Source organism: Microtus pennsylvanicus, chromosome 13, assembly GCF_037038515.1.
Source record: "Microtus pennsylvanicus isolate mMicPen1 chromosome 13, mMicPen1.hap1, whole genome shotgun sequence".
NCBI lineage: Eukaryota > Metazoa > Chordata > Mammalia > Rodentia > Cricetidae > Microtus > Microtus pennsylvanicus.
The window spans coordinates 8,086,669-8,111,557 of record NC_134591.1 but is presented as its reverse complement, the minus strand read 5'-3'; the positions used below and the strand labels follow the sequence as shown (position 1 = coordinate 8,111,557).

Below are 24,889 nucleotides of genomic sequence, written 5' to 3'. Positions count from 1 at the left end.
GCAGCAATATATATGTATATATACATATATGTATGTATATGTGTATATATGTATATATATAACACAATTGACCTCAAATTTGTATCAGTAATTCAAGATTCATACCAATGAATAATATTCATATCTATATCATATCCCCCTTTAAACTAAACAAACATTTATGAACAATCATTTAGGGAACCTGGATGTAGTTCTCTTCAAACTCATTCCTGCTTTTTGTTGGGCAAAGTATTTTGGAGGTGTTTACAGTGGCCTTTCAGAGGGTTTGGTCTATCAAACCACATTTGTCTGGAAGAAATTCATAGGTTCTTATCTTCTGAGGAATCAAAGGAAGAACCTCTCTTCCAAAGCAACATATCCTTTGACGAAAGTTCAAACTTTACTTGGGCTTTACTTAGCAATCCATACAATGAAATGTCTCTGTTATGTAACTTTTTAACATTCAAAAATTTAAAAAAAAAACAATGATATACATAATTTAGACTATGTATATTCCATCTTTACATGGCTTACTTTTCTTACTCTATTACTTTTTCTACAAGTATAATATTTTATTATCTTTACCCTTTTAATCTATGACTGCTTATACTCTTTTATATTGCATTTACTTTCTCTTTACTCTTTTTCTTCTCTCTCCCAATCCTATGTACATTTTTTTAAACACATTGTGACTCATTTAGATGTTTTTTGTATTTGAATCTGTCCTATTGTGTATCTGTAATCCTTTTTTGTCCTAGACAGCTTCTTAAAATGCAAAATAGCTTGACTAAGACTAAGGCTGCACAGGATTATGGCTCCGCCTAGTCCAACATGGCAGAGGCCTCTTCTTTGCTTCTGAGAGCCATTCTCTCCGCCCCAGATTCAGGGTCATGTCACAGAAGGTCTGTGTTACCATTAAGCAAGATGTATAACTCTGTTTCCAAACCCCATTTAAATGCTTGGTGTCCTTAAAGAGCCAGAGTTTGTGCTGGCAGCACAGCACAGGAAGCTGCTGTTTCAAACTTGTGCATTTTTTTGTTTAGCTTTGTTTTGATTTGTTTTATTTTTTGTTGCTACCGCTGAATCAGAAAAGCCTCTCCTAAAGAAGCTGTGACATGCTGCCTGCCAGGGGGGAAAATGAGGTTAAATCTTGTTTGTGTGGGAGGGTGAGTGGGGGGGGCAGGTGTGGGTGTGTCTAGAATTCCTTTCCAAGCCTTTTCAGGTTTTATGTGGATTTAGCTAGTACATGTTGGCTCGCCAATTTGTAGTAGGAACCAGCTTGTTTGTTCCCAGGTGCTCATCCTTGAAATAATGACACAGAAACTGTATTAATTAAATCACTGCTTGGCCTATTAGCTCTAGCTTCTTATTGGCTAGCTCTTACATCTTAATTTAACCAATTTCTATTAATCTGTGTATCACCACATGGCTGTGGCTTACCAGCAAGATTCTATCAAGCTTCTCTCTCTGGCATGGTTACATGGCTTCTCCTGACTCCACCTTCTTTCTCCCAGCATTCAGTTTAGTTTCCCCACGTAGATCTGTTCTGCCCTACTATAGGTCCAAGGAAGTTTCTTTATTAAGCAGTGGTATTCAGAGCATATAGAGGGAAATCCCACATCACTTCTTCAGGAGGATGAAAAGGAGAACTGATGAGTACCAGGAACCTGAACTGGGCTTGGCTTATCTTATGGATCAATAGGAAACATATAGACCTTTTCCTTCCATAATATGTTTTCTTTTTTATTTTGAAAGATGGAGATCAAACAAATTAATAGCATATAATCTAAGTTATAACTTTTGAGGCAAACAGAAGTGGCATTTGAACCAATTATGTGAAAAGATCTATGTTTTAGGAAAAGGATGACAGACCGAGATCTGAGGAAGATGTATTCTAGACTGGATAAAACAAGAGCAAAGACTACAAGAAGAAGAAGAATCACAAACAGGAGGGACTCTGTCCCTCCAAAGGCAATGTGTATAGTGTAATGTGTATGAAGCCAAGAATATTAGGAAATAAGAAAGGCAAAGCAATAGAAATACAGTGTGCTACAGTAAAGGAATTGAGGGATTTTAGCACAGAGTTCCTGCAGAACACAAAGCACATTATGAGATATGGATAATGAGCTTCTGCATGGGGTGGGTGCAACTGACAAGGATGAGGCAAGTGTCAGGAAAAGCAGGAAGTCTTCTTGGATATTTTCACCTGCCTTTGCACATTCTTGATGGCACATCACAACACTGCCCTTCAAAGTACAGCCAGACTTGAAAAAAAAAATTAATGAGGTTCAAGGGAAAATATTCCATATGTTCAGCGTGGGCATGGTGGTGTTCAAATGTAACACCCAACCATCTCTTTCCTGAGTTTGTGAGGAAAAATTTACATGCTTGGCAATAAAAAGTGGCCTTTTCACTCATTCTCTCAGTTTCTCTCTCTCTCTTTCTCTCCCTGTGTGTTGTGTGTATTGGAGAGGGAGTGTTTTGGGAACCGTGGAGATAGACTATTCCACCCCAGCCGGCAGCTGTATATCTTTCAAAAAGGGCTTCCACAGGCCAAATCCCCCTCCAAATTATTTATGACTCCCATTGAAGCTAGCAGGACTCAGGCGCCAATCTAGGGGTCAGCAATGGCCTTCTTTGTTGGACACAGGTCGCTGGGAGACGACTGTAGCTGTGACTGCTGTGTGAACCTCCGCTGCTGCAGAAATGGTTGTGTAACTTTAAACAGTAATGACATTTTGCAGAAAAGTGCTTTTTAATTGCTATGTCTTCATTATTCTCTTTTGAAATTTGCCCAGGAGATTCTGCCTCTGAGACAGCTCGGCATGTTCTGAGTTTCCATTTTTTAAAGAGCAGCCAGTGTTCTGTTTCAGCTGCTCTGAGAAAACCCCCAACCCTAAATTTCATCTGTTTTCAGTTGCACTAAATGGGGTAGGTAATACTGCCTTTTGTATCCTTGCCAAACGGAGACATGATTTGATGCAATTTTCTAAAAATGCTCTCCCCAAATTCCTTTTGGGTTAGGACCAAGAATAGAATATCCTATCCCCTACAAAAGGGAGAAATACAGTGATGAGGTGACTGTAAAAATAGGACTGCGAATATAGTCAGTCGAGCTCCTTTAAGCAACAGAAACGTAACCCCAATCCATAGACGCAGTTGCCTATAGGGATCAGCTAAAAATAAATGTTGCTTTGGAGGAGAAAATGGTGACTTAAATGAAGTAACTCAATAACGCACACTCGAAAGAACTGCAAACTTGCTTCAGAAAGGACTTTATACTTTGTGTTTCCCAGTCTTTGCTCTCTGGATCACCTCCTTCCTGTGCAGAACCCTTGTGCCTGATCACTTGCTCTCATGTCCTGCTCAGTGGTAAGGAGTTTTTCCCATATCACACCAAACCACTCGCCAGTTTCATAGGTTTCCCAGAACGCCTCCTAAGTGATGTCATGCACACCATACTAAACATTCTTTGGCTTCAGCAGGCAGGGAGTCTAAACCTGCCTCCTTGTAAAAGTTGTGCAGAAAATTAAAGATTCGCTTTGGAATGTACCTGCCGTTATTCTTCATTTTATATGCTGAAGCTTTTGTTGAACCTTTAGGGAATTCATCAGAAGAAGGAAAGCATCATCATTAACAACATCTCCCTTAGCAGCAGTTTCTTCCCATCAAAAATTGGAACTGGGCTGGCAAGATGGCTCAGTGGGTAAAAGTGTTTGCTGTCAGGCCTGATGACCCAAGTTCAAACCCTAGACCCATATGATGGAAAGAGACAATCAAGAGAATCAACTACTGCAAGTTATCCTTCAACCTCCACATATACATATATATTGTGGCATGAGCTCCATAAATACATCTATAAAAATACTCAAAATAAGCAAATTAAATAAGTAAGTAAGTATATAATTAAAAAATGAGAATTCATAATTAAGGGTGTGCGTTTGTGTGTATGTGTGTATATGTTTATGTGTCTGTGTGTGTGCCATAAAATGTTCCATACAATTAATTGGCATCTTTGCTTTTGTCCTATAGATACAATATAGCTACTACAAGCATCTCCATTTGAACATAAGAGAAAGTGGATCTTTAGAGAGATAACTTTTTTGAGCTGATTTTGAATATAACCTAGTGTTAGCAATGGCCAGCTCAACACGTGGATTGTGCCCTCATTCCAAGAACTACTGATACTTGCTCACATCTCTTTCTCACAGGGCCCTCAGCAAATTCTACTGTGTGATTTCCATATGAATACCAAATGGTAGAAAAGAAATCCAATGTATATATAACCATAATAATGGTATACATTACATATAATCTGAAGGAATAAGACAAAAGCCTATAAACATAACTGAAAATAGAAATTAAAAGGAAAATTTAAAATGCTATATTTATTTACAAAATCTAGAGTAAGTGGGATTGAAGAGTAATCCTGAAGCATATGTGACAAAGAAATAATCATCTGAAGAAGAATATAGTCCCTCTCTTTACATAGGGAGAGGTAAAGCCATTGTTCCTATATATGCTAGAGACTAAAACTATTAGGAAGCCCAGAAAAAGTGAATGGGATTGTTTTGGATATGAGTTGTTGGTCCAAATTCCCCCTTCTTTCTGGCCATTATAGGCAGAAACACTTAGCTGATGCTTCTAGGTCCTGGCATGCTGCTTTGACCCAGAGAAACTCCCTCCATCTTTTACTGTAAAGATTAAGACTCTAATTATTTAAATATAGAGAAATTCATAAGGTGTAGTTAAGGGTTCTCCTCATATACCCTTGGGTTAGCCACTTTGCCTTAGTGTTTCTTACTGCCTTCCTCATTAGAGTGAACAAGCGAAACTTAGTTTCTGGGATTTTTTTTTAACCAATGGTTTGGTTTTGTAATGCATCCCCTATTTAGTATTTCCCTTTAATTATATCATTCTCACCCTTGAAAAACTTCCAGTGTGTATTCAGTGAACCACATGGTAAACACACGGTCTATAGTCTGTAATAAATTCTTTCCTGCTTTCTGTCCTGAAGCTCTCTCAGTCAGTTTTCCTACCACACCATACCCTACCCATCCAGGTTTGTTTCATATAGTGGGAACTCCCAGACACACATATCTGGTGTGATATCGTCACTTATTCTACTATTCTTTTGATAGTACTTGCCTCTTCTATACTCTTCAACAAGTCTACATTCTTTCTCCTATAAAAATTGTCCTTACTCCTGAATTTTTCCTGCGTCTGTTTTCACTGTAAGCCCTGTTAGAAAGATGTGTGCCTACATCTGTCCCTGTTGATACTGCAAATATGCTTTATTAAAAAAATCTGCTGGTCATGGTCACATGCAACTTTATTCCCAGCACTTGGGAAACAGGGACATGCAAATCTCTGTGAGTGTGAGTTCAAGGCCTTTGTGGTTTACATAGCGAGTGAGAGGACAGAGAGCTATCTAGAGAGACCCTTACTCAAAAGGTAAAACAAAATAAAATAAAATAAATCTTCATACGCCTACTGTTCTCAGGACATATTCTTCATAACTAGAGTTTATAAACATTAAGAAAGGAAAAAAGAAAGTATATAAATATAAACAATAATGTTATGCATTCAATCAGAGTTTCCTCCCCAAATTAATATATATATGTATATATATACATCAGAGCATCTCCAGTCTCATTACTAATATAACATATCAGTGTTTATATTTTACAGAGTGCCAAGGTCATGGCCTCAGATGTTAAATCTTAAGTGATGAACCTGAAGGTCGCACTGAGTGTGGCCTACCTCTAGCTAAGTAGGCTCTGAAATATTCTGCTTCCAATGCACAGAGAGAAACCGTGCAGTGATGGATTTTTGTCATCTTTGGAGGCTTTTAATAAAACACCTTGTTAACCTTCTGATTCTCTTTTCTTGCTATTTTTACCCAGGTCTTCAGATAATCTTCCCACAGTATCTGCAAGAGAAGTTTGTTCAGTCAGCTCTGAGCTACATCATGTGCAATGGTGAGGGAGAGTATGTGTGTCAGAACAGCCAGTGTCGCTGCCAGTGTGCAGAGGAGTTCCCACAGTGCAACTGTCCTATTACTGACATCCAGATCATGGAGTTCACACTGGCTAACATGGCCAAGGCCTGGACCGAAGCTTACAAGGACCTGGAGAATTCAGGTACACAGAAAACTAACATGAATAATCCTGGCCAAGTAAAAACTGTGGTGAGGGGAAATAGAATAATGGCACTTGTTTCTGTTGGAGAGTTTGGGGTCAGGTGTAACAGAAGAAACACACATCAGTTTCCACAGAATGAAAAACAGTGGGCATCAGAAAGCATTATGCTTATATGATACATATCATCTCTGTTGGACTCAGATGACAAAGTAAGACTGAAAACACACCTCTGCAGAGGGGAGAGTCAGAGGGCATTGCATATTTTCCTGAGTCTCTATTTATGTGTGATAGGTGTATATTCACCATTGTGTATAATTATGAATTAATGAATGAGCACAATTAAGTATATAAATATATATGTCTGCCTATATTTAATATATATGCACACACATAACTGTATGTATATATGTGTTTATGCATATATAATCTTGTAGATACCCAGACATCACACAAATTATCAAAATTGAAAGTTACTTTTCTGATAATTTAGCTATATTTTGCATTTCCTGGCTCAGACTAATGAGCTTTAGGGGAGGAAAGTCAGTTATCCAAGGTCATGAAGAGGATAAGGCCCAAAATTAGATCTTTACGTTCTTGGAGCTTTGAATTCTGTAAGAAATGAATTATGTAACCATTGTGAGATGCAAATGATTGTGGCATTTCAAGTGTCCATGAGTGAGGATGTGGAGCAGATGGCACAATGATGAAGAGATGGAGTTACTGTGGCCAGTAAAGTCAGGGGTGGCTGTGTTGAAAAAGAAAGAAAGTCTAATTGTCCTTCTGTGCTTCAGAGAACCAGTTCTCACGTTAGCTAGGAGTGATAATCCCAGTGTAGATTAGGGAGCAGTAGCATAAATGCACAAAAAGATTGACATTATAAAGGGAATCAACAGAACCAGATTCTGGTTATCACACTGAGTTGAAGAGAAAAGGGATTGAGATGATGTCTAGGACCTTTGCTTAGAGTTGCATATTAGATAACTTTATGGTTGTTGGTATCCTTCAACTGAGCTAGAGCACCCAAGAAAATTTGAAATCAAGAAAATGTACTCAGTTAGACAGGATAAGTTTAAGAGTCTTTAAGAATTCCACAAATCATGAGACAGATATAGTAAACTTATAATTCATACTTTAACATCTGTTAATTGAATGAGCTCATCAGTGCAGTGCAGTGCTCCAGTTTTCAAAACATCTTTATAAGCCTTCTGTCTGTTACAACTACATGAAATGAAGTGTTATGTGCCTTTCCAGGAAGCAGGAAGGACAAGACTCAGAATCTTCCTTGAAGTTACATATGTGTAAATGACAGCATTGGTAATGGAGATCCTGACTCCATTCACAGCAGTCTTTTCAGTATACTAATTCTAGTCAACCTTGTAGGCCTAAGCTCCCTCATCTGATAAACGAGAGGTCATGTTGTTTTCATTTTGAATATCTGAATTTATTTAAGTCTTTAGTCACAAAACCCTTTGATCAAACAAAATTTTACCTCTGAGTCACTGTGTATTATTAAAAAAAAAAAAAAGCAGAGTTTCACAGAGTGTCACTTAAAATGTCTGGTTGCCATGAACTTGAAATTCCACCTTGCCAGCAGAGGATCCATCAAAATTCTTCTCCTGCAGGGTCATGCAGCTTGGATGAAACTGCTGTGTTTGTTTATGAAGCTTTATCCATTAGTCCATTTTAAATTCTTGGATCTTTAAAGCAGAGAGGTCATCATAGAGGGTATTACAGTGATTCATGGCCTCAAACAAACAAAATGCATTTGACAGAATGCTTTTGCAGAGAAATGCTACTAATTGCTAAAATTCCTAAAGAAATGAAGAGTATCTGCATCAGTAATAAGGAGTTCTAATTCCAAAAGAAAGCTGCCGAGAGTCGTTGAGTAATGGGGCAGAAAGAGAGATGTTGCAGAATAAGAAAATAGTAAAGAGTTTGTCTTGCTCTTTTTCTTTATCAGGTATACCTACTCATGGATCTCCTAGACATGCCCCTTTGAAACAGCTTCTCATTTAATATAAACCCTCCTACTGCTTTACTCTATTTTTTCTAGTCCTTAGCCTTAATGTCTCTGCTCCTGAAGGAAGAAATAATGGTTGTGGCTTCTTTGATGGCTTCACAATTTCTGAATTTGGATTAGATACTGTTATACAAATTTGACAGATGTGTAAACTGAGATCTTGAATGAGTGAAGGTCCTTTAACTCTTCGTTAGTCAGAATAGAATGTGAATTCTTGTATATCTGAATATCTATCACAAAGTTTCTAAAGGTCTGATTCAAAATTTTTGTTTTTAACAAATTTTCTTTTCCCCCCCTCAATGCCGTGTTGAGAGCGAGTTTAATCCTTTGAGTGAGGCTGCAGTTTTAATTGAACTGGCTACTGGCCACTGACCCTGTGCAAGTTAGCTACCTGTTTTGTGCCAACCTCTGCAGAGTGGAAGTACCACAGATATACATGTTATAGTTTTCTGTGAAGATCATTCATATGTTTGAAGTGCTTAGAACTGGATTTGGTATCTGTTGAAACCTATGCAACTTCTCCTTATGTAAATAAAGTGAACGTATGGACAGGCATGAAATTTCCTTGCACTTTTTGTAGTGAAAATAAAATTCCTAGGCTGCAACAATGACTTTTAAGCTTTTACATGCAAAACGATCCGTATATGCTTCATTTTCCCAGCAGTTGGAAATAAAAAACAAAAATGCAGTGGAGGACGGTGTGGCTGAAAATGTGTCAGGGCAGATAAGAGCAGCTCAGGTTTTATGCTTGCCTCTCGAGGCTTTTGCCGTTCTGGGTTTTAGTTTCCCTGCTGTCTGTATGGAACAAGAACGATGAGCCAGGTGATTTCTTAGGTTGTATCAAACTGCAGTCTGGGATGGTGCTCAGAAACTCAAATACTAGGAACTAGGGCTGAAACATTTACCAAGGGGACCCTTACCATCTCTTAAATTGTAGTTTTTCAGCACTGGAGATGGTGTTACATGGTTTACACCAGGAATTCAGATAATAGTTGAATCCGGAGTACAGAATTTCACTTTCTTCAGTTTTCCATCCAACCTCTGTAACACATCAAAGAGAAAGATACAGTTGGGTACACTCTGGATCTAGTAAAATCCTGTATTTCAATGAGAAATCAGGCACTTGGGTTTGATCACTTAGCAGGCAACAATATCTGACTAGAATTTATCAACATGGTTTCCTTTACATTTATTTTCACAGTTACAATTCCACCAAAAGCCTGCGATACTGATTTTCTATGTAGATCAGATAAAAGCTTTTCAATTTTTAACTTGATAATAATAATTTAGTTCAAAAGCACTGTTAAGAATGAATACAGAGAGAATGTATTTTATCTTGTCTTCCCAATGCTGGAAGTCTGAGGAGACATATGTTAAACATAGATGCCTTATACAGAAGATCTGCAATAGAGATAAAATGTTAGTACAACAGACTTTGGAGTGTTATACTGACCTCAGACAAATTGCAGGGTCTTTCATTGGCTGAGGGAGCTAAGTGTCAGGAAGGAATTCAGGACTGACTAAAAACTGATTTGCAGTTTTTAAACTTTTTTCTTGGGAAGACTTTTTCTCCCTTTCTTAACATTCCTTAATTGTCTCTAATGCTTTATGTATGGTTGAATCTTTCTGGTCTACCCCCTGTCCACTTTGACATATGTGGTGCTGTCTTTGTTCAGTTCATGTTTAGGGGAGACTGGGTGTAATTTCTGCCATTTCTAGGAGGCAAACTCCCTCATCTTCTTTCTCTATTTTTCTGGCTCCTCTTTCTAAATGTTTCCTGAGCCTTAGGTAGGGGAATAGTTGTGTAGACGTATTCACTGAGATTGGATTCCACGACTCTGTATTCTGATTGTTTGTGAGATTCTCTAACAGTCTTCTGTTACAAAGACCAGTGTCCATAATGAGGGTTGAGGACTACACTTATATCTTAAGATGCAGAGCTAGGATCCTCTGATAAAATAGAACATGCAACATTTGTCTTGTTGGGGCTAAGTTACTTCTTCACTCCATTGTATATTTTCTAATCCCCTCCATTTATGTGAAAGCTCCATGATTTTGTTTTTCTTTATGCACAATCATATTCTATAGTGCCTATATACCACATTTTCATTATTTTTTTGCTGGTTAAAGGACATTTAGGTTGTTTCCAATTCCACGGCCTTATAAAGAGAGCAGAAAAAATAAAAGGACAAAGGAGGAATTAAATTTTAAAAGACTTCAGATGTTGGCAATAATGCTTACCTCTTCTCTTTTGGTTTTGTCTCTTGTTAGATGAGTTTAAGTCATTTATGAAACGTCTCCCAAGCAACCACTTCCTGACCATTGGTAGTATCCACCAACACTGGGGTAATGACTGGGATCTGCAGAGCCGTTACAAGCTCCTGCAGAGCGCCACTGAGGCTCAAAGGCAGAAGATCCAGCGCACAGCCCGCAAGCTCTTTGGTCTCAGTGTGCGATGCCGCCACAATCCCAACCACCAGCTGCCTAGAGAGAGGTATGTGCTCCTACTACAACATCTTTGCAATGCTTGCTACCCTGATTGCTCTGTGTCAGCTAACACATTCTCCTGCAGAAGAAGGACATGTGCTACAGGTAGCATATTTGGGACTCTTTAAGCAAGGTAGTCAATAATACTCTCCAACAATGCTCCTGATTGCATTTGGTCCTTACAACACTGAATTCCACATGCTTCTTATAAACACCTTTGAAATTTTGTATCTATGGCTTCTCCACATACAGTTTAACTAATATGAGACTGAAATTATCCAGACAAAACTGTGTCTCTACTGCACATGTTTAGATGTGTTTTCTAGTCAGTTTCACCTAAACCATGTAATGCAGAGTTGCATTACATGAAAAATTACAAGTACCCTAAGGATGATCCAAAATACAGAGGAAGACGTGCATGGGCTGTCTGCAAATGCTATGTTAACTTTATTAAAAGATTTGCACATCCACTGATGTGTCATCTGTGTGGAAAATCCTGAAATCAGTTTCCCAATAATAGCAAAAGACATTGGACCATGACGTTCAGCTTTGCATTGTTTGTGCTGTTTCTCAGTTATCTGACTGAGAGAGGCTCCAACACTGGTCCCAACCACTATATGGTACCATTTTGTTTACTTAAAATATAATATCTATACAATTTAAAAATACTAAGTTAGGAAAATGTGCATCTCTTCTTAATGGTAAAGAAAACGGGCTGACTAATTAACCAGTTAATTTAGGTAGCAGAGAGTCTTTGATCAGGACCTAGAGTGGAGTAGAATAAATGTCGTACCAACCGGTAAAAATTTTAAGGAGGATCATACAGGCCAGTCCCATGAGTGCATGATTTTATCCAGAGATCCAGTACCTCCTTAAGTTCAGAGTTGCTTCCTCTGCCTGGTTTGGTCCCAGCCTTGCCTTGTCTGTAACACTTGCTCTGATAGCCAGTGGGAATAAACAGATAGGATTTACCCTCTCGTGAAATTTTCACTTTTTCTCAGAGACATGCAATGAAGAAATCAGGATTCAAATTTGCTTGGTCAAATTCCATCCTTGGCAATTTACGATCTGCAGCTGTAAGTTTATTTAGTAGTCTCTCCAGGGTTGCTATGAGACTGTCAAAGGAGGTCAAGAAGGCAATTAGACCATAGGGGTGAATTCAGGTGTGGAGCCTGATTCAGGCCAGTTCATCCCGAGCACTTCTCTTTCTCTTTCCGTTCGTTTCTTACTGGAGGGAGGAAGAAAATCCACATTAAAAAAAAAAAAGATTAGATAAGTTTGGGGATAGAGAGGTAGCTTAATGTTTCATAGTACTTTTTGCTCAGTAGCATTCAAATTTTTTACCGGCAGAGCAAGGCAGCCATCTGCAACACACATGTAATGTTCACTCTAATCAGGGTGGAGGCAAGAATGGCGAGATTTACTGGGGCTATCCTGGCTGAGAAAACATAAGTCTCAAGTTTAGGGAACCTGCCTCAAAGAAATGGGAAAAGAATGATTGAGGAGGGTAACTACTTTTGACCTGTGCATATATAAACAGGTGTGCACACCTACCTTTGGGTGGTATACAGGCACGTACACACATACGCACACACAAGAATATACATCAAGAAAAATCAAATCAGATGTACATAGCGTGGTCTAAGTTGGCCCCAGAGTTGTTTTGTGTTTGTGTTTATGTGTGCATTTTTGTGTGTGCACATATTCATTTTCTGGTGTACAGTCCAGAAAACTGAAGTTCAGAGAGGTAAAATCACTAGCCCCAAGCTACAGCTACATATAACTGGTTCACAAATGAGGCTGATTTCTGTCCATATGGAATATGTGGATATGTACAAGGACATTTTTAATTACCACATGGAATTATATTATACAGGACAGGCTCTAAAAAATTATCTGGTTGCAAAAGTCACTGAAAATGAGATATAGCCTATATGTTATAAAACAAAAGTCAAAATGGCATTTAAATCTATAAAACTCTATTTGTTCTCTGTAATGTCTATTGCACTAACACACAAGACAGCAATTAAAAAGCATTATATTCTTGACAGTTCAAGCTGCTTATCGCAGTCTGAAACTTTCTCCTCACATTTTTGTACACTCATATCTAATGTTGCTTCATCTGTGAAGTCTTTCCTGACTGCATACAAAATGTTCCTAATTCTAAGTTCCCCTTTATCTAAAAAGTACTTTTTAAAGTGTACTTCTCTCTCTTTCCCCCATTATGCCACATATCCTTATATACTAGTGTGTGTGTGATCTTCGTTTGCCCCAGACACTCCAATTCTAAAGTCCATTCCATTGTTCCTACTTTGTAATAACCACTTTGATAGTGAAATTGATTTTTTTCTGTCAGTTACTGATGTGTTGCTGTTCTGTTGAACCACAGACTTGGAAAAGGGTCTGTTCACAAATTGACTTCCCTGTTGCATGCAGCAGATGCCCAAGCTGCCACCATAAGGGAATCTCTGAAGTAGAACCATTCAGATTTATCAGGACTGTGGCAGGTGACCAGCCTGAGGCACTATTTGGGGCTCATAAATGAATACAGTCCACAGTGCTATGAAAGATGGCTGTTACAGGAGGACTGGGGAAATGTTCAGTTGGGAATCAGAAAATAAAACTTTCCACAGGTGGATATTAGTTTGTCAAGGTTATTTTATCCACGTCCTACAGACTGGGTGACTGAAATAGTAGAAATCTATGTTCTTATAATTCTAATATCTGGATGCTTAAACACGAGCTCTGGCAGGGTTGTTTCTTTTGAGGACTCTGTGCCTTGTCTTTTCCCTGTGTTCTCACATGATCTCTCCCCCACATACACGTGTGTCCTCATCTCCTCTGCTTTAGGATCATAGTCTCGCTGGATTGTCATCTATCCCTAATGAACTTATTTCAAACTAAAAACTGCCTCTGAAGACAGTGATGTTTTTCAGTACTGGGAAATCAAGAGTTTAACATATGCATTTGTGGGGAGGTTAGATAATCCAGCCCATAACACTCTAAATCAGTGGTTCTCAACCTTCTTAAAGCTGTGACCCTTTAATAAAAGTTCCTCATGCTGTGGTAACCCCCAGCCACAAAATTATTTTGTTGCTACTTCATAACTGCAATTTTACTATTGTTACGAATCACAGTGTAAGGAAATCTGGTATGTGACCCCCAAAGGAGTCGAGACCCATAGGTTGGTTGAAGATCACTGCTCTCAAGAAAAATGATTTGTGTCACATCTTTAGAGGAAGAAAGCATATGCCTTAAGACTAACCAAATAGGTGTAAGCCTGAGCCAAGCCATCAATATTTAGCCATTTACAAGAGTGCACACACATCTATCAAATTTTTTGAGAGTCACTGAAGAAATTCCAAGTTGAAAGACCCTGGAGAAGCACACATTAATTAAATGTGAAATCTGCAGAGCATAGACCATGACTGACATACTGGTCTGGGGAAGACACAAAGGGAAAGGTGCCGAACGTGCATTAGAAGGGTTAACAGGGAGCCTGAATGTAAATGGTGAATTTGACTGTGCCTTAGTATTTATTAGTGAGGCTGGGGGATCTTGGAAAATTCACTTCCTTGTTTAGAGCTCAGGTTTCCAGAGCTGTGCCTTGAACTTTGTTCTGCTTGTGGGAGTGGCCAGGTAGAGATCCCTAGAAATAGCACCATGTTCCTGGGATCTTTAAAGAGAACTCTGGGTGTTGTCCTGCCCTCCTTAAAATTCACCTGAATCTTGACAGACATTCCTCCCACTCTTGCTAGGAGTGTGGCTGGAATCTGCAATTGACAAGTCAGTTATGTTCATACATGGAGGAATAAATGCTGCTACTGCTGAGGGTGGGAACATACAAAACGAGGCTCTGAAGCCTTCCCAGGGGAGCTGAACTTCCTTGGCCTGGCTGTGGGCTGCTTTCTGACATCTGAATCAGAGGCTTTTAATGAGCATTTCTCAGACTAGCAGGGTACCTCTCTGCCAAAGAGCAGTGTCAGACAGAGGTGATAGCAGTGAGAACCTTGAGCCACCTCTAGCTGAGCAAGTTTACGTTTGCAAATGAACTGATTGCTCAGCTTCAATTTGTCTGCTTGTTGAGCTCCATAGGAGTTGAGTGCTCTGAGCAGGTGTTGCCATTGCAACAGGTGCCACTGAGATTTTTACTTGTCTCACAGAAGGCTGTCATTGAGACAGGATGGGGGACGGAAGGGCATAGAATATTTACTATAGACAGATAGGTCAGAGTAAGGTCTATCTGCCATTTCCTAGTCATCAGGTTTTGTGTAAGTACCTGTACCTCATTTGTGGTACTGTATAATGATAATTGCCATTAGGTTAAGTATGAGGATGAAGATTTTTAAAATTTAAAGGTCTAGTAAATTACTTGACACCAGTCAAACACGAATGAGAATTCATTTAATATGTAAGATCTGTGTGCCTGAAAGTCTCTTTTCTTACATGAATTAACTGTTTCTCTCATCACAGTTTCATGAAATAGGTACTGGTACTATTCTCCTTTGACAGATAGAGCCACTGGGGCATAGAAAGTTTAAGGATATGCCAAAAAAAAACCTCCCATTATTATTGATGTTTCAAGTATGTTGTTTATTTTTTAGTGAGAGGCTAACTGTGGGTATTTAGAAATTGACTTGATGAAAGTTTATTAACAGGCTATTGGGCAGAGAGATGTTTTGGCTATCACTTGATGCAAAATAATGTATTTCAAAATTTAATGTCTCAAAACAGTAAATTGTCACCATTCATGTGTAGGTCAACTTGGGGGGATCTCAAATTGGCTGAGACCAGTGTCCTTGGGTAACTTCCATCTGCGGACCTCCAAAGTAGTTGTCTCCCATAGCTGGCATTGAAGCTGATTGTCAGCTGGAGGCTCAGCTGGGGCTGTCAACTAGAATGCTTACCCATGTCCTCTACGTGTTGTTTGATCTTCTTTAGCATGGCAGCTGGGCTCTGAACAGAGTACCCTGAAGACAAAGGAAGTACTAAGATTTCCACAGCCTAGCCTTGACAATGACAAAGGATCACTTGCATTATATACTATTGCATTGAATATTATGAGGATATTCTAGTGGTGAAACACGTCACAGATCTCTCCCCTGTCAATCTCTTCTCCATTTCACATGCTCTACTTCTGTAGTAGGATCTGATGAAGGACCCAGTCCACTGGCAGGACCGCATAAATCCACCACAGTATCCTCACAACTTCATATGAAACCTCAAGCATGATGGGAACATCATAAATATTTGGATGAATAATGACCAGCAACCATAACCTGAAATTGGTATGGTTGGACCCCTGCCCTTTCAGTAAGCACTAGATCTTGAAAGAGAATGTAACCTGCTCATTTCGATATTTCCATGACATTGGATACAATAAGCATGCTTACTTTGGAAGGCTGTCAAATCAGGGAGAGTCTTTTTTATTAGCAAATTTTGTTCTTTCACAGTTTCATAGTTGTACATTATTTTGGTCTCTCATTCTCATTTCCTCTCTGTCCCTACCAACTTCTTCTACTTCTCATGAATCTTTTTCTCTGTTCACTAGTTTTAGCGTAATTTAGTTTCCTACAAAATTTAACCAGAACCATCTATGTAATCTTGAGTTTGCAACTAACCATTATAACCTGGAGGCTCACTAGTGGGTACATAGCTAGATACCGTTCTTCTCCCTCGCCCCAAATCTGTTGGTTGCCAACAGGGCAGAAATGTGGTAGGACTCCTTGAGTTCTTGGCCACCTCATAGCTGACTTTTGGAAAGAACTAATCCCTGTGGCCTCTGCAGTATACATAGTTTCCATGATTCATGGCTGCCATGGTTTTCTGTGTCTTGTTTAGAAGACAGTATTTTACAGCCCCTTTTCCGATTCTACAGATTTTGCATTCTTTCCGTCTCCTTCTCCAAAATGTTCCTTGAACCTTATAGGGGTGGTATAATTTTCTTCCTATGGCTTAACAATTAACCATTGTTTATTCTCAGAATTTTATGGAACTATAAATCACTGCAAGATATTTCTGTTTCAGGCTGATAATACTCTTTCTCTATGAATATTAACATATATATTTATGAAGGGATTTGATGATATGCCAATTGATCTAAGACGCTTTCTAATGTGCTCCTAAATCATGGCATTTAGGCCAGATTTACCATATTAGACTTAGGCCCTCTTTTGTTGAGTAAGCCCCCAAATCCATAAGAAAGTAATTAGTTATCTCCATAATAGTGATACCACCAATATGCCGATAGACATTATGCCGATGTCTATCTTTCCTGGATGGTTGTACTTATAATATATAAGATTCACAGCTGTGTTGTGGTGTAATTACCCCACATCAGCCAGAATAACACAATAGGATTAGGAGTTATAAAAGACATTGACATTTAGTATAATTGAAGATCAAAGAATCTACAGCAGATATGGAGAATAAGATTAATAGTAATAATAATAATAATGAAAGCAATAATATAATAATAGCAGTATACAGAATAAAGCCCTTAAGCTATTTAACAAGTGGGCATAATGTAACAGATAACAGAACTCATTATGGGCATAGCTTTTGGCATCAGACTGTTTAGGTCCAAATCCCAACTCTGTTACCAAATAGTGACTTTGGAATGAATTACTGTCATCTTTGTGCCTCCATTTTTTAAGATGTAAAATGAAGCTAGTAATATGCCTACATCTTAAGACAGTTCAAAGGATTATTTTTCCCACATTAAAGACTAATAGTGACCTTAATAAGCAAAATTATCAAGACAACACTGACATTTTACCTATTAATTTCTTATAACATTGTTATTACCTAATAATACTGAATGCTGGTAGGTAGTACGGACATGGTTTGCATCTTATTCTCTTGCTATCTCTAGGGAGTAGGTGCTATTGATCCATTTTAAAGACAAAAAGAACTGACAACTCAAGAGATAATTAATTTATTTTAGATAAACTACAGCTGAGCAGAAAATTTAGAATAATTGATGTGGGAGTGTCATATATCAATCTGTTGATTTCATTGGCTAAGCAATAAAGAAACTGCTAGGCCCATTGGATAGGCCCACCCTTAGGTGGGTGGAGTAAACAGAACAGAATGCCGGGAGGAAGAGGAAGTGAGGTCAGACTCCACAGCTCTGCTCTCTGGAGCAGACGCAGGAGAGACGCCATGCTACCCGCTCCCAGGCAGACACACGCCATGCCCCAGCTCCGACCCAGGATGGACTTAGGCTAGAATCTTCCCGGTAAGACCGGTGCTCACAGATTGTTAGAGATGGGTTGATTGGGATATCAGAATTAGCCAGTAAGGGCTAGAGCTAAGGGCCAAGCAGTTTATAAAAGAATACAGTGTCCGTGTAATTATTTCGGGGCATAAGCTAGCCGGGCAGGGCAGGCGGCTGGGGTGTTTGGGGACGCAGCCCCGCCGCCGCCCCATATTACTACAAATAATCATGCAGGCTACCTAAATTGTCTGGATAGAAACGTTCCTTTGGCAAATAAAGAAAAGCCCATATTTTTTATGAAGTGTGGAGTACAAAGAGAGACCTGTGTCTTGGTTGAGATACTCTGGCTGCAGTGTGGTGATCTCAAAGTCAGATTCGGAGTTATAGCACCATGACTAGAAGTGTGGTGAACAACAATTCAGTCTTATTGGTGCTGGTACTGTGACTTAGACTCAGAAAAGAGCTCAGTGACTTTTCAGGTGGGCAGCTTTGAATGAAGCTCTGAATCTCAAGTAAGAATGGGGCATACAAATTCTCTAGAGCAAAAGCAAGAGGCTTGGCTCAATGCAGGCTAATGGGACAAATGCTTCCTGAATAGTTACTATGTCCATGGCTTTGGAAGTGCCAAGATAAATAACACCTATTCCAGCATAAGGTCCAGTCCAAGAGCATAATCGGATTGATTCTACACCTAACCACTATGTCTTTTGGAATTTCTTCATGTGTGAAGTTCCATATCAAGTTCTTCCTATTCTGTGGTGGATTTTCATTTATCTCTTGGAGGGCTGGTTCTGGTTTCAGGCCCAAGTACTGAAGCTGGAAGTATGAAGGAAAACAGGTTCATAGAAAAGTTTCATGTGGTTTGTCTCACCCTTAAGCAAACATTGCATTATGCAGTTAAAAAGGAGATAAGAGATTGATTGGCATTTGGTTATTATTGTTAGATTTTGAGACTTTTGATTCTTTGAGCACCTCCCAAAAAACAGGGTCTGAATACCAAGACCACACTAAATTCAAACTTTGAGGAGTCCTGCTTCTGCCTGTGGAATACTAGCATTACAAACATGCACTGCCGTACGAAGTTCAGTTCTTGGTTTTCACACATTTAAGATGGGAATCATTACTTCTGGTTACCTCAGAGAATCATTCTTGTGCTAAGCTCAGGTTAGAATTTGTATGTGGACTTCTTAAAGAAACAGGGCTGTGTAAGTAGGGTGTACTTGAATCCAAACTCCCAGGGAATAGAACAAGATTGAGTTAAGGACCAGTTTAACATTGAATAGTTAACACCTGTAATCAGTCACTAGTGTCAGGCAGTGTCTTTTGACCCCAGCTTCTTATAATCATTTGATAGTCCTATGGGGTAGTATTAATATACACCTACTCCCTCTCCTTCTCTTTTTCTTTTAATGAATGAGGTCATTAAAGCACAGTGATGCTAAATTGTCTGGTAAAGACATTTTTTTTTTTTGGCCAGCTAAGAGACTGAGTTCACTCTTATAACTACCAAGCCTTGAGAAGATACTCAGAGATATTTATACAGAGTTTGTTTTCAGTGCTGGGATTTGCTTCATATTGCAAATGAAAGAGGGAGGAACTAATGATGAGGAAATGAGGGTAGGAAAGAATTGGAGTAAAAGAATTGGAAAAGTATAGAGGGAAAGAAGGAAGTGAAAAACAAAATTTGCATAGCAGCCAACCACTCAGGAAATGCTGAATTCAGGTGTCCTCTATGCAAAATGGTAAGTGTTAACTGACCATCTGTTCTACCAGACTCGTGTTAGTCTCTGGGAGGTAGTTAAAGATAAAAACAAAGCCCTTAAGACATCACTGTCTACACTGGGTAGAGTATGAAGGACAGTATTTTGTAAATAAGGTAACTGAGCTCAAGTCCGGTTATGCAAACATTTCAAACTCCTGTTGCACCACATAGGAATAAGGAGAAAGGGAGAGGGAGGATGATTAAGGGAATGATACAGAGAGGAGTAAGAGAAAGAGAAGAAAGAAGAAAGAGGGAAAATAATATGGGGGAGCAGAGTAGTTTCAACAACACTCTAAAGGGATATAACAGATTTTTTGAACTTATTAAATTTAGTAAAATGAAGTGACATTTTTACCAGGTACGGGTATTTGATTATGATGTGACTTACATACTACTGTTACTTGATTGTTGAAGATGATTATGTTGTAAAGTAAAGCAGAACAATGGGAGATTATTTATTGAGGACAAGCAGCATAATTATTTGCATTTCCCAATGATTCTTGGTCTTTGGTTTATTTTTATTTCTGGCCTTGACCTGGTAGTGCAGGCTATAGCCAAGCACAATATAATTATACATTGTTGAAATAAAAATCTCTTGGAGACATCAACCTTAGACTCTTGTCCTGGGGCCTTGGCTTTTGAACCCTTGTCAGCTTTTAGCATACTTTTTATTCAATTTGGTCTTTAATTGGTGTCTGTGGAAGGATTCTGGCCACCAGAATAATTATTATCCCAGTTCCAATGACTCTTTATATCTACACTGGTTCCCACCCTTCTCTTTGAACTTCTATATCTCTAGACAAAATCTCCAAAGACTACTGCAGTGGAACACAGAGCCTTGGTTTCTTGTATTTGATGGAACTCAAGTTAGTTTGCTATTTATTATAATAACAGTCTAAATAGGCCAACCTACTTATTATATATGTGTCCTTCAGAAGTTTCTAAATCTGCCTGAGTCCTCTGCAGTCAGGATTAGAGCAAGTATCACACAGAGTCATTGTCCAGTGAAATTATATGACAGCTTTCTGTAACCTGTAAGAAATACGCAGATGTAATATGAATGTAATCACAAACAGAACAATACTCACCCAGAGAGCAGTGCTTCTCAATCTTGCTGATGAGGCATCACTTTAGTAGATTCCTCATATTGTGCTGAAACCAACCATAAAATCATTTCATTGTTACTTCATAACTCTTATTTTGTTGTCGCGATCCACAGGATAAGGAACAGTGGCCTGAGTGTGGCTAGAGATTCTGTTTCTGATGTGGGAGTGTCATCTATCTGTTGTTTTCATTGGTTAATTAATAAAGAAACTGTTCGGCCTTTGATAGGCCAGCCCTTAAATGGGTGGAGTAGACAGAACAGAATTCTGAGAGAAAAAAAGCCGAGTCAGGCAGTCGCCATAGCTCTCCTCTCCAAGATAGATACAGGTTAAGATCTTCTGGTAAGCTACCACCTCGTGGTGTTACACACATTATTAGAAAAGTTGGGTGGTCCTTGGACTTCCCACAGGTCAGGGAACCCTGATTGCTCTTCGAGCTGATGAGGGAGGGGGACTTGATCGGGGGAGGGAGAGGGAAGTGGGAGGTGGTGTCAGGGAGGAGGCAGAAATCCTTAATAAATAAATAAATTTAACAAGTCCGGTTTTATCCCATGCTTTTTCGGACCCAGGTCAGCTGGCCTTGGTGAATTCCCGTTAGAACATCCCCATTGTCTCAGTGTGTGGGTGTTCCCCTCGCGGTCCTGAGTTCCTTGCTCGTGCTCCCTCTCCTTCTGCTCCTGATTTGGACCTTGAGATTTCTGTCTGGTGCTCCAATGTGGGTCTCTGTCTCTGTCTCCTTTCATCGTCTGATGAAGGTTAATATTCAGGAGGACGCCTATATAACTGGACTTGCTGAACATAGGGGACAATGAGGACTACTGAGAACTCAAGAACAATGGCAATGGGTTTTTTTTATCCTACTGCACGTACTGGCTTTGGGGGAGCCTAGGCAGTTTGGATGCTCACCTTACTAAACCTGGATGGTGGTGGGCGGTCCTTGGACTTCCCACAGGTCAGAGAACCCTGATTGCTCTTCGAGCTGATGAGGGAGAGGGACTTGATCGGGGAGGGAAACGGGAGGCAGTGGCGGAGAGGAGGCAGAAATCCTTAATAAATAAATAAATTTAAAAAAAAAAAACAAAAAATAAATAAATAATAAATAAATTTAAAAAAAAAAGAAATGGGTTAATCAAGATGTGAGAATTAGCCAGTAAGAGGAAAGAGCTAATGGGCCAGGCAGTGTTTAAAAGAATACAGTTTCTGTGTAATTATTTTGGGTAAAGCTAGCCGGTAGTCAGGAGCCCTCCCGGGTGGCATGAAGCAGCCGCCGCTCCATCAACATGTTTCTCCTTCTGAGATGTGGGTGTTTCTTTTGTATAAGTTAAAATATGAGCCTAGCGCAGTGTAATCCTATAATGAAGATGAGATAGAAATTAGGAATCTTAGTCCTGTGGACTTTGACAGGCCGAGACAGATGACTGCCATTTACTCTCAATATAAGCTTGGCTCAGTATTCAGATATCCAAATTTTAATTGTGGTTATAGAGGTAAAACTATGCCCCTACACTCAAATCCAGCAATAGAGCATTTAATGTGGCATGCTTAGCATATGACAAAGAATAAAAATAAGTGAGTAAGTAAGTAAATAAATAGAAGGAAGACTCCTAACGAGATCTAGATGGAGTACAAAAGTTGTTAGTTAATTGGAAAAGAAGTAGAAGAGTAGAACTAAAATTAGAAAAAGTAGAAGAGATTTGTGCATGCTCTACACATGCCCTTCAATGTGTACATTGTTACATTTAATGGGTAATTTTATTTTAATTTATAATGTATAGTCCTTATCACTCTTTTAAAAAGTGAGCCAAACTCTAAAGGTGCTTGTGTATTCAGTCTGACATTCCATAAGCTTCATTACACAAACAGTACAATTATGAGAGATTTCCCACATTAATTTATTCAGTTTAGAGCCATAAGAAATAATCTAAATTTTTTTTCAGAATTTTTATGAACGCTCCAAATCTTTCTCTGTTATTTTTAATTTATTTAAATAAATGGCATTATCATTATTAACTGGTCTATTATATCAAATTTTCCTGCATAGTTCAAATGAGCTTTTCTATAGGGGAAAAAGCAACTCAAACATTATTGATTTATTTTATTATCTCTGTGGTATCATCAAAGCAAGATTAATAAAAGCTCAGATACAGAAATTGGGGTTCAACCTGAGGAACAGAGAAGCAAAACAGTCAGTCATTGGCTTTTATCTTGACCTCAATCAGAAAATGGTGAACCTGTGTCCAGGAACCCTCAGAATAAGACTGTGGCTAAGAGCTGTCCCCTTTTCTTTTGTAACACTCTCTAGTTCTGGGATTGAAGGCATGCACCACTGGTTTCTATGGTAAGCTAGTGTGACTATGGGGATTAAGGTCTATGTCACTGTTACTTGGTCTGTAAGGCTAGTCAGTGTGATTGTTTTGCTTTTCTGATCCTCAGGCAAGCTATATTTATTAAAATATAAATGAAATGTCACTACATCTTCTCTTTTTGTCTAAAATTAAAAAAGAAGACTATAATATAAGAAAACTGTGTACAATACATACAATAACAATATACAATATATACAGGCAATAAATACATCAATATTGTCTAGTCCATTTGTATTTGACAAATTCAGAGAAAATACTTCATATTTTTCTTATCTTGGTGAGTCCAAAGTCTTGTATCTAATTGATTTTCTATGATGACTTGCTTTCTGCATCAGGTAAACAAGGAAAACTATAACTATAACTGTGCACTCTTCAACTTTCTCATAGACCCAAGAAAGAAATAGTATTAACTGAGTAAGCAGAAAGTACCAGCAAGCGACTTCCAAAAAATATAAGTAATGTCAGAAACAACTGACTACCTGGACAGTCACCCAAAGTTTCTCTGCAACACGGGACATCCATCTTTGGCCCACAGGCCTAGCATATCTGACAGACTTTTCTATGAAGTAGGAAATTGGAAAGACTGTTTTGCCTATATGGGCAGTTTCTGAGTCACTTGTTTTCCTGCCTACCTATATTCTGCTTCTTTATTAAATAATGGTAATAAAAGATATTCATAGCATATAGAGGGCATCCCATATCATATAATAATACAACTGATATAAGCAGATCCAAGACAAAGCAATCAAGAACATTCTGAATGAAATGAGCATCATCTACCTGTTATCTGATGGAAGACAGGGGGTTAATTTTCTGTAAGTATCTTTCATAAAGGTCAGCCGTGAGAACCTTTCCTACTGGGGGTAGACACTTTTTATTCTAAGTTCTTCTTTTGTAATATTTAGATGATTTTTCTTTTCTTTTATTTATTTATTTTTTTCAAGATAGGTTTTTTTCTTTGTAACAGCCCTAGCTGTCCTGGAACTTGCTCTTGTAGACTAAGCTGGCCTTGAACTCACAGAGCTGCCTCTTGAGTGCTGGAATTAAAGTTATATGCCACTATTGCCAGCTTAGAAGATATTTTATTAAATTTTTTAGAATTTTATATATTGTATTCTGACCATATTCATCATCATGCCCCAATTCCTCTCTTGTCCATTCATGCCCCATACCCACCAAACTTTGTATACTCATTTTTCCTTTAATCTGTAGAGTCCAACTTGTGCAGCCCATGTATTCTTGGATGTACCACCATACTGGAGCATGGCTGACCTACCTGCCACCAAAATGTCTTTGGAAGCAGTATGTAGTCAATTCTAGTGAGCAATCATCTGTATGTCCTAACTATTCTCATCTGTAAAACAATATAATATCAGTAATTCCTCCACAGGGCCACTGTGAGGTTGATTCAAGATATGAAGGTGGTATTCATAAGCACATAAACAATGGTCAATACATACCAGCACCTTTTGCAATTCCCTTTACTGTTATTAAAGTTGTATCTCTGTGCTGATACAGAATTATACAGAGATTAAATGCTTGATGAAGAACTGTCTTTGAGCTTGCTGGTTGTTGATTGCCCTAGCTGTCAAAGATGGTGATTCCCTCCGTTGTCAGTAGGTATCCTTATCCTCCAGATAGTCTGTCTAAGCAGGACGTTCCAAAGATTTTTGCCTAAGCAGCTGCACATTGCTTTGTCTTCCTGCAGGTAGCATCCTTACTGAGAGGGGGCATAACTGCCACCAGCGGCTGCCAAAGTAACAGCAGGAAAATACCCAATCCCTGTTATAACTTGGGAATAAATTTGTCA

At 38.8% G+C, this 24,889-nt stretch overlaps 1 protein-coding gene across 1 annotated transcript in view; it reads left to right on the top strand.

The window, feature by feature from the left end:
• The window catches only part of Brinp1 (BMP/retinoic acid inducible neural specific 1), a 180,354-nt gene that overhangs the window by 138,743 nt on the left and 16,722 nt on the right, over positions 1 to 24,889 (top strand). The window contains exons 6-7 of the mRNA XM_075944980.1: positions 5,886 to 6,122; positions 10,414 to 10,636. Coding sequence (XP_075801095.1) covers positions 5,886 to 6,122; positions 10,414 to 10,636 — 460 coding nt within the window. The remainder of the gene's footprint in view (positions 1 to 5,885; positions 6,123 to 10,413; positions 10,637 to 24,889) is intronic.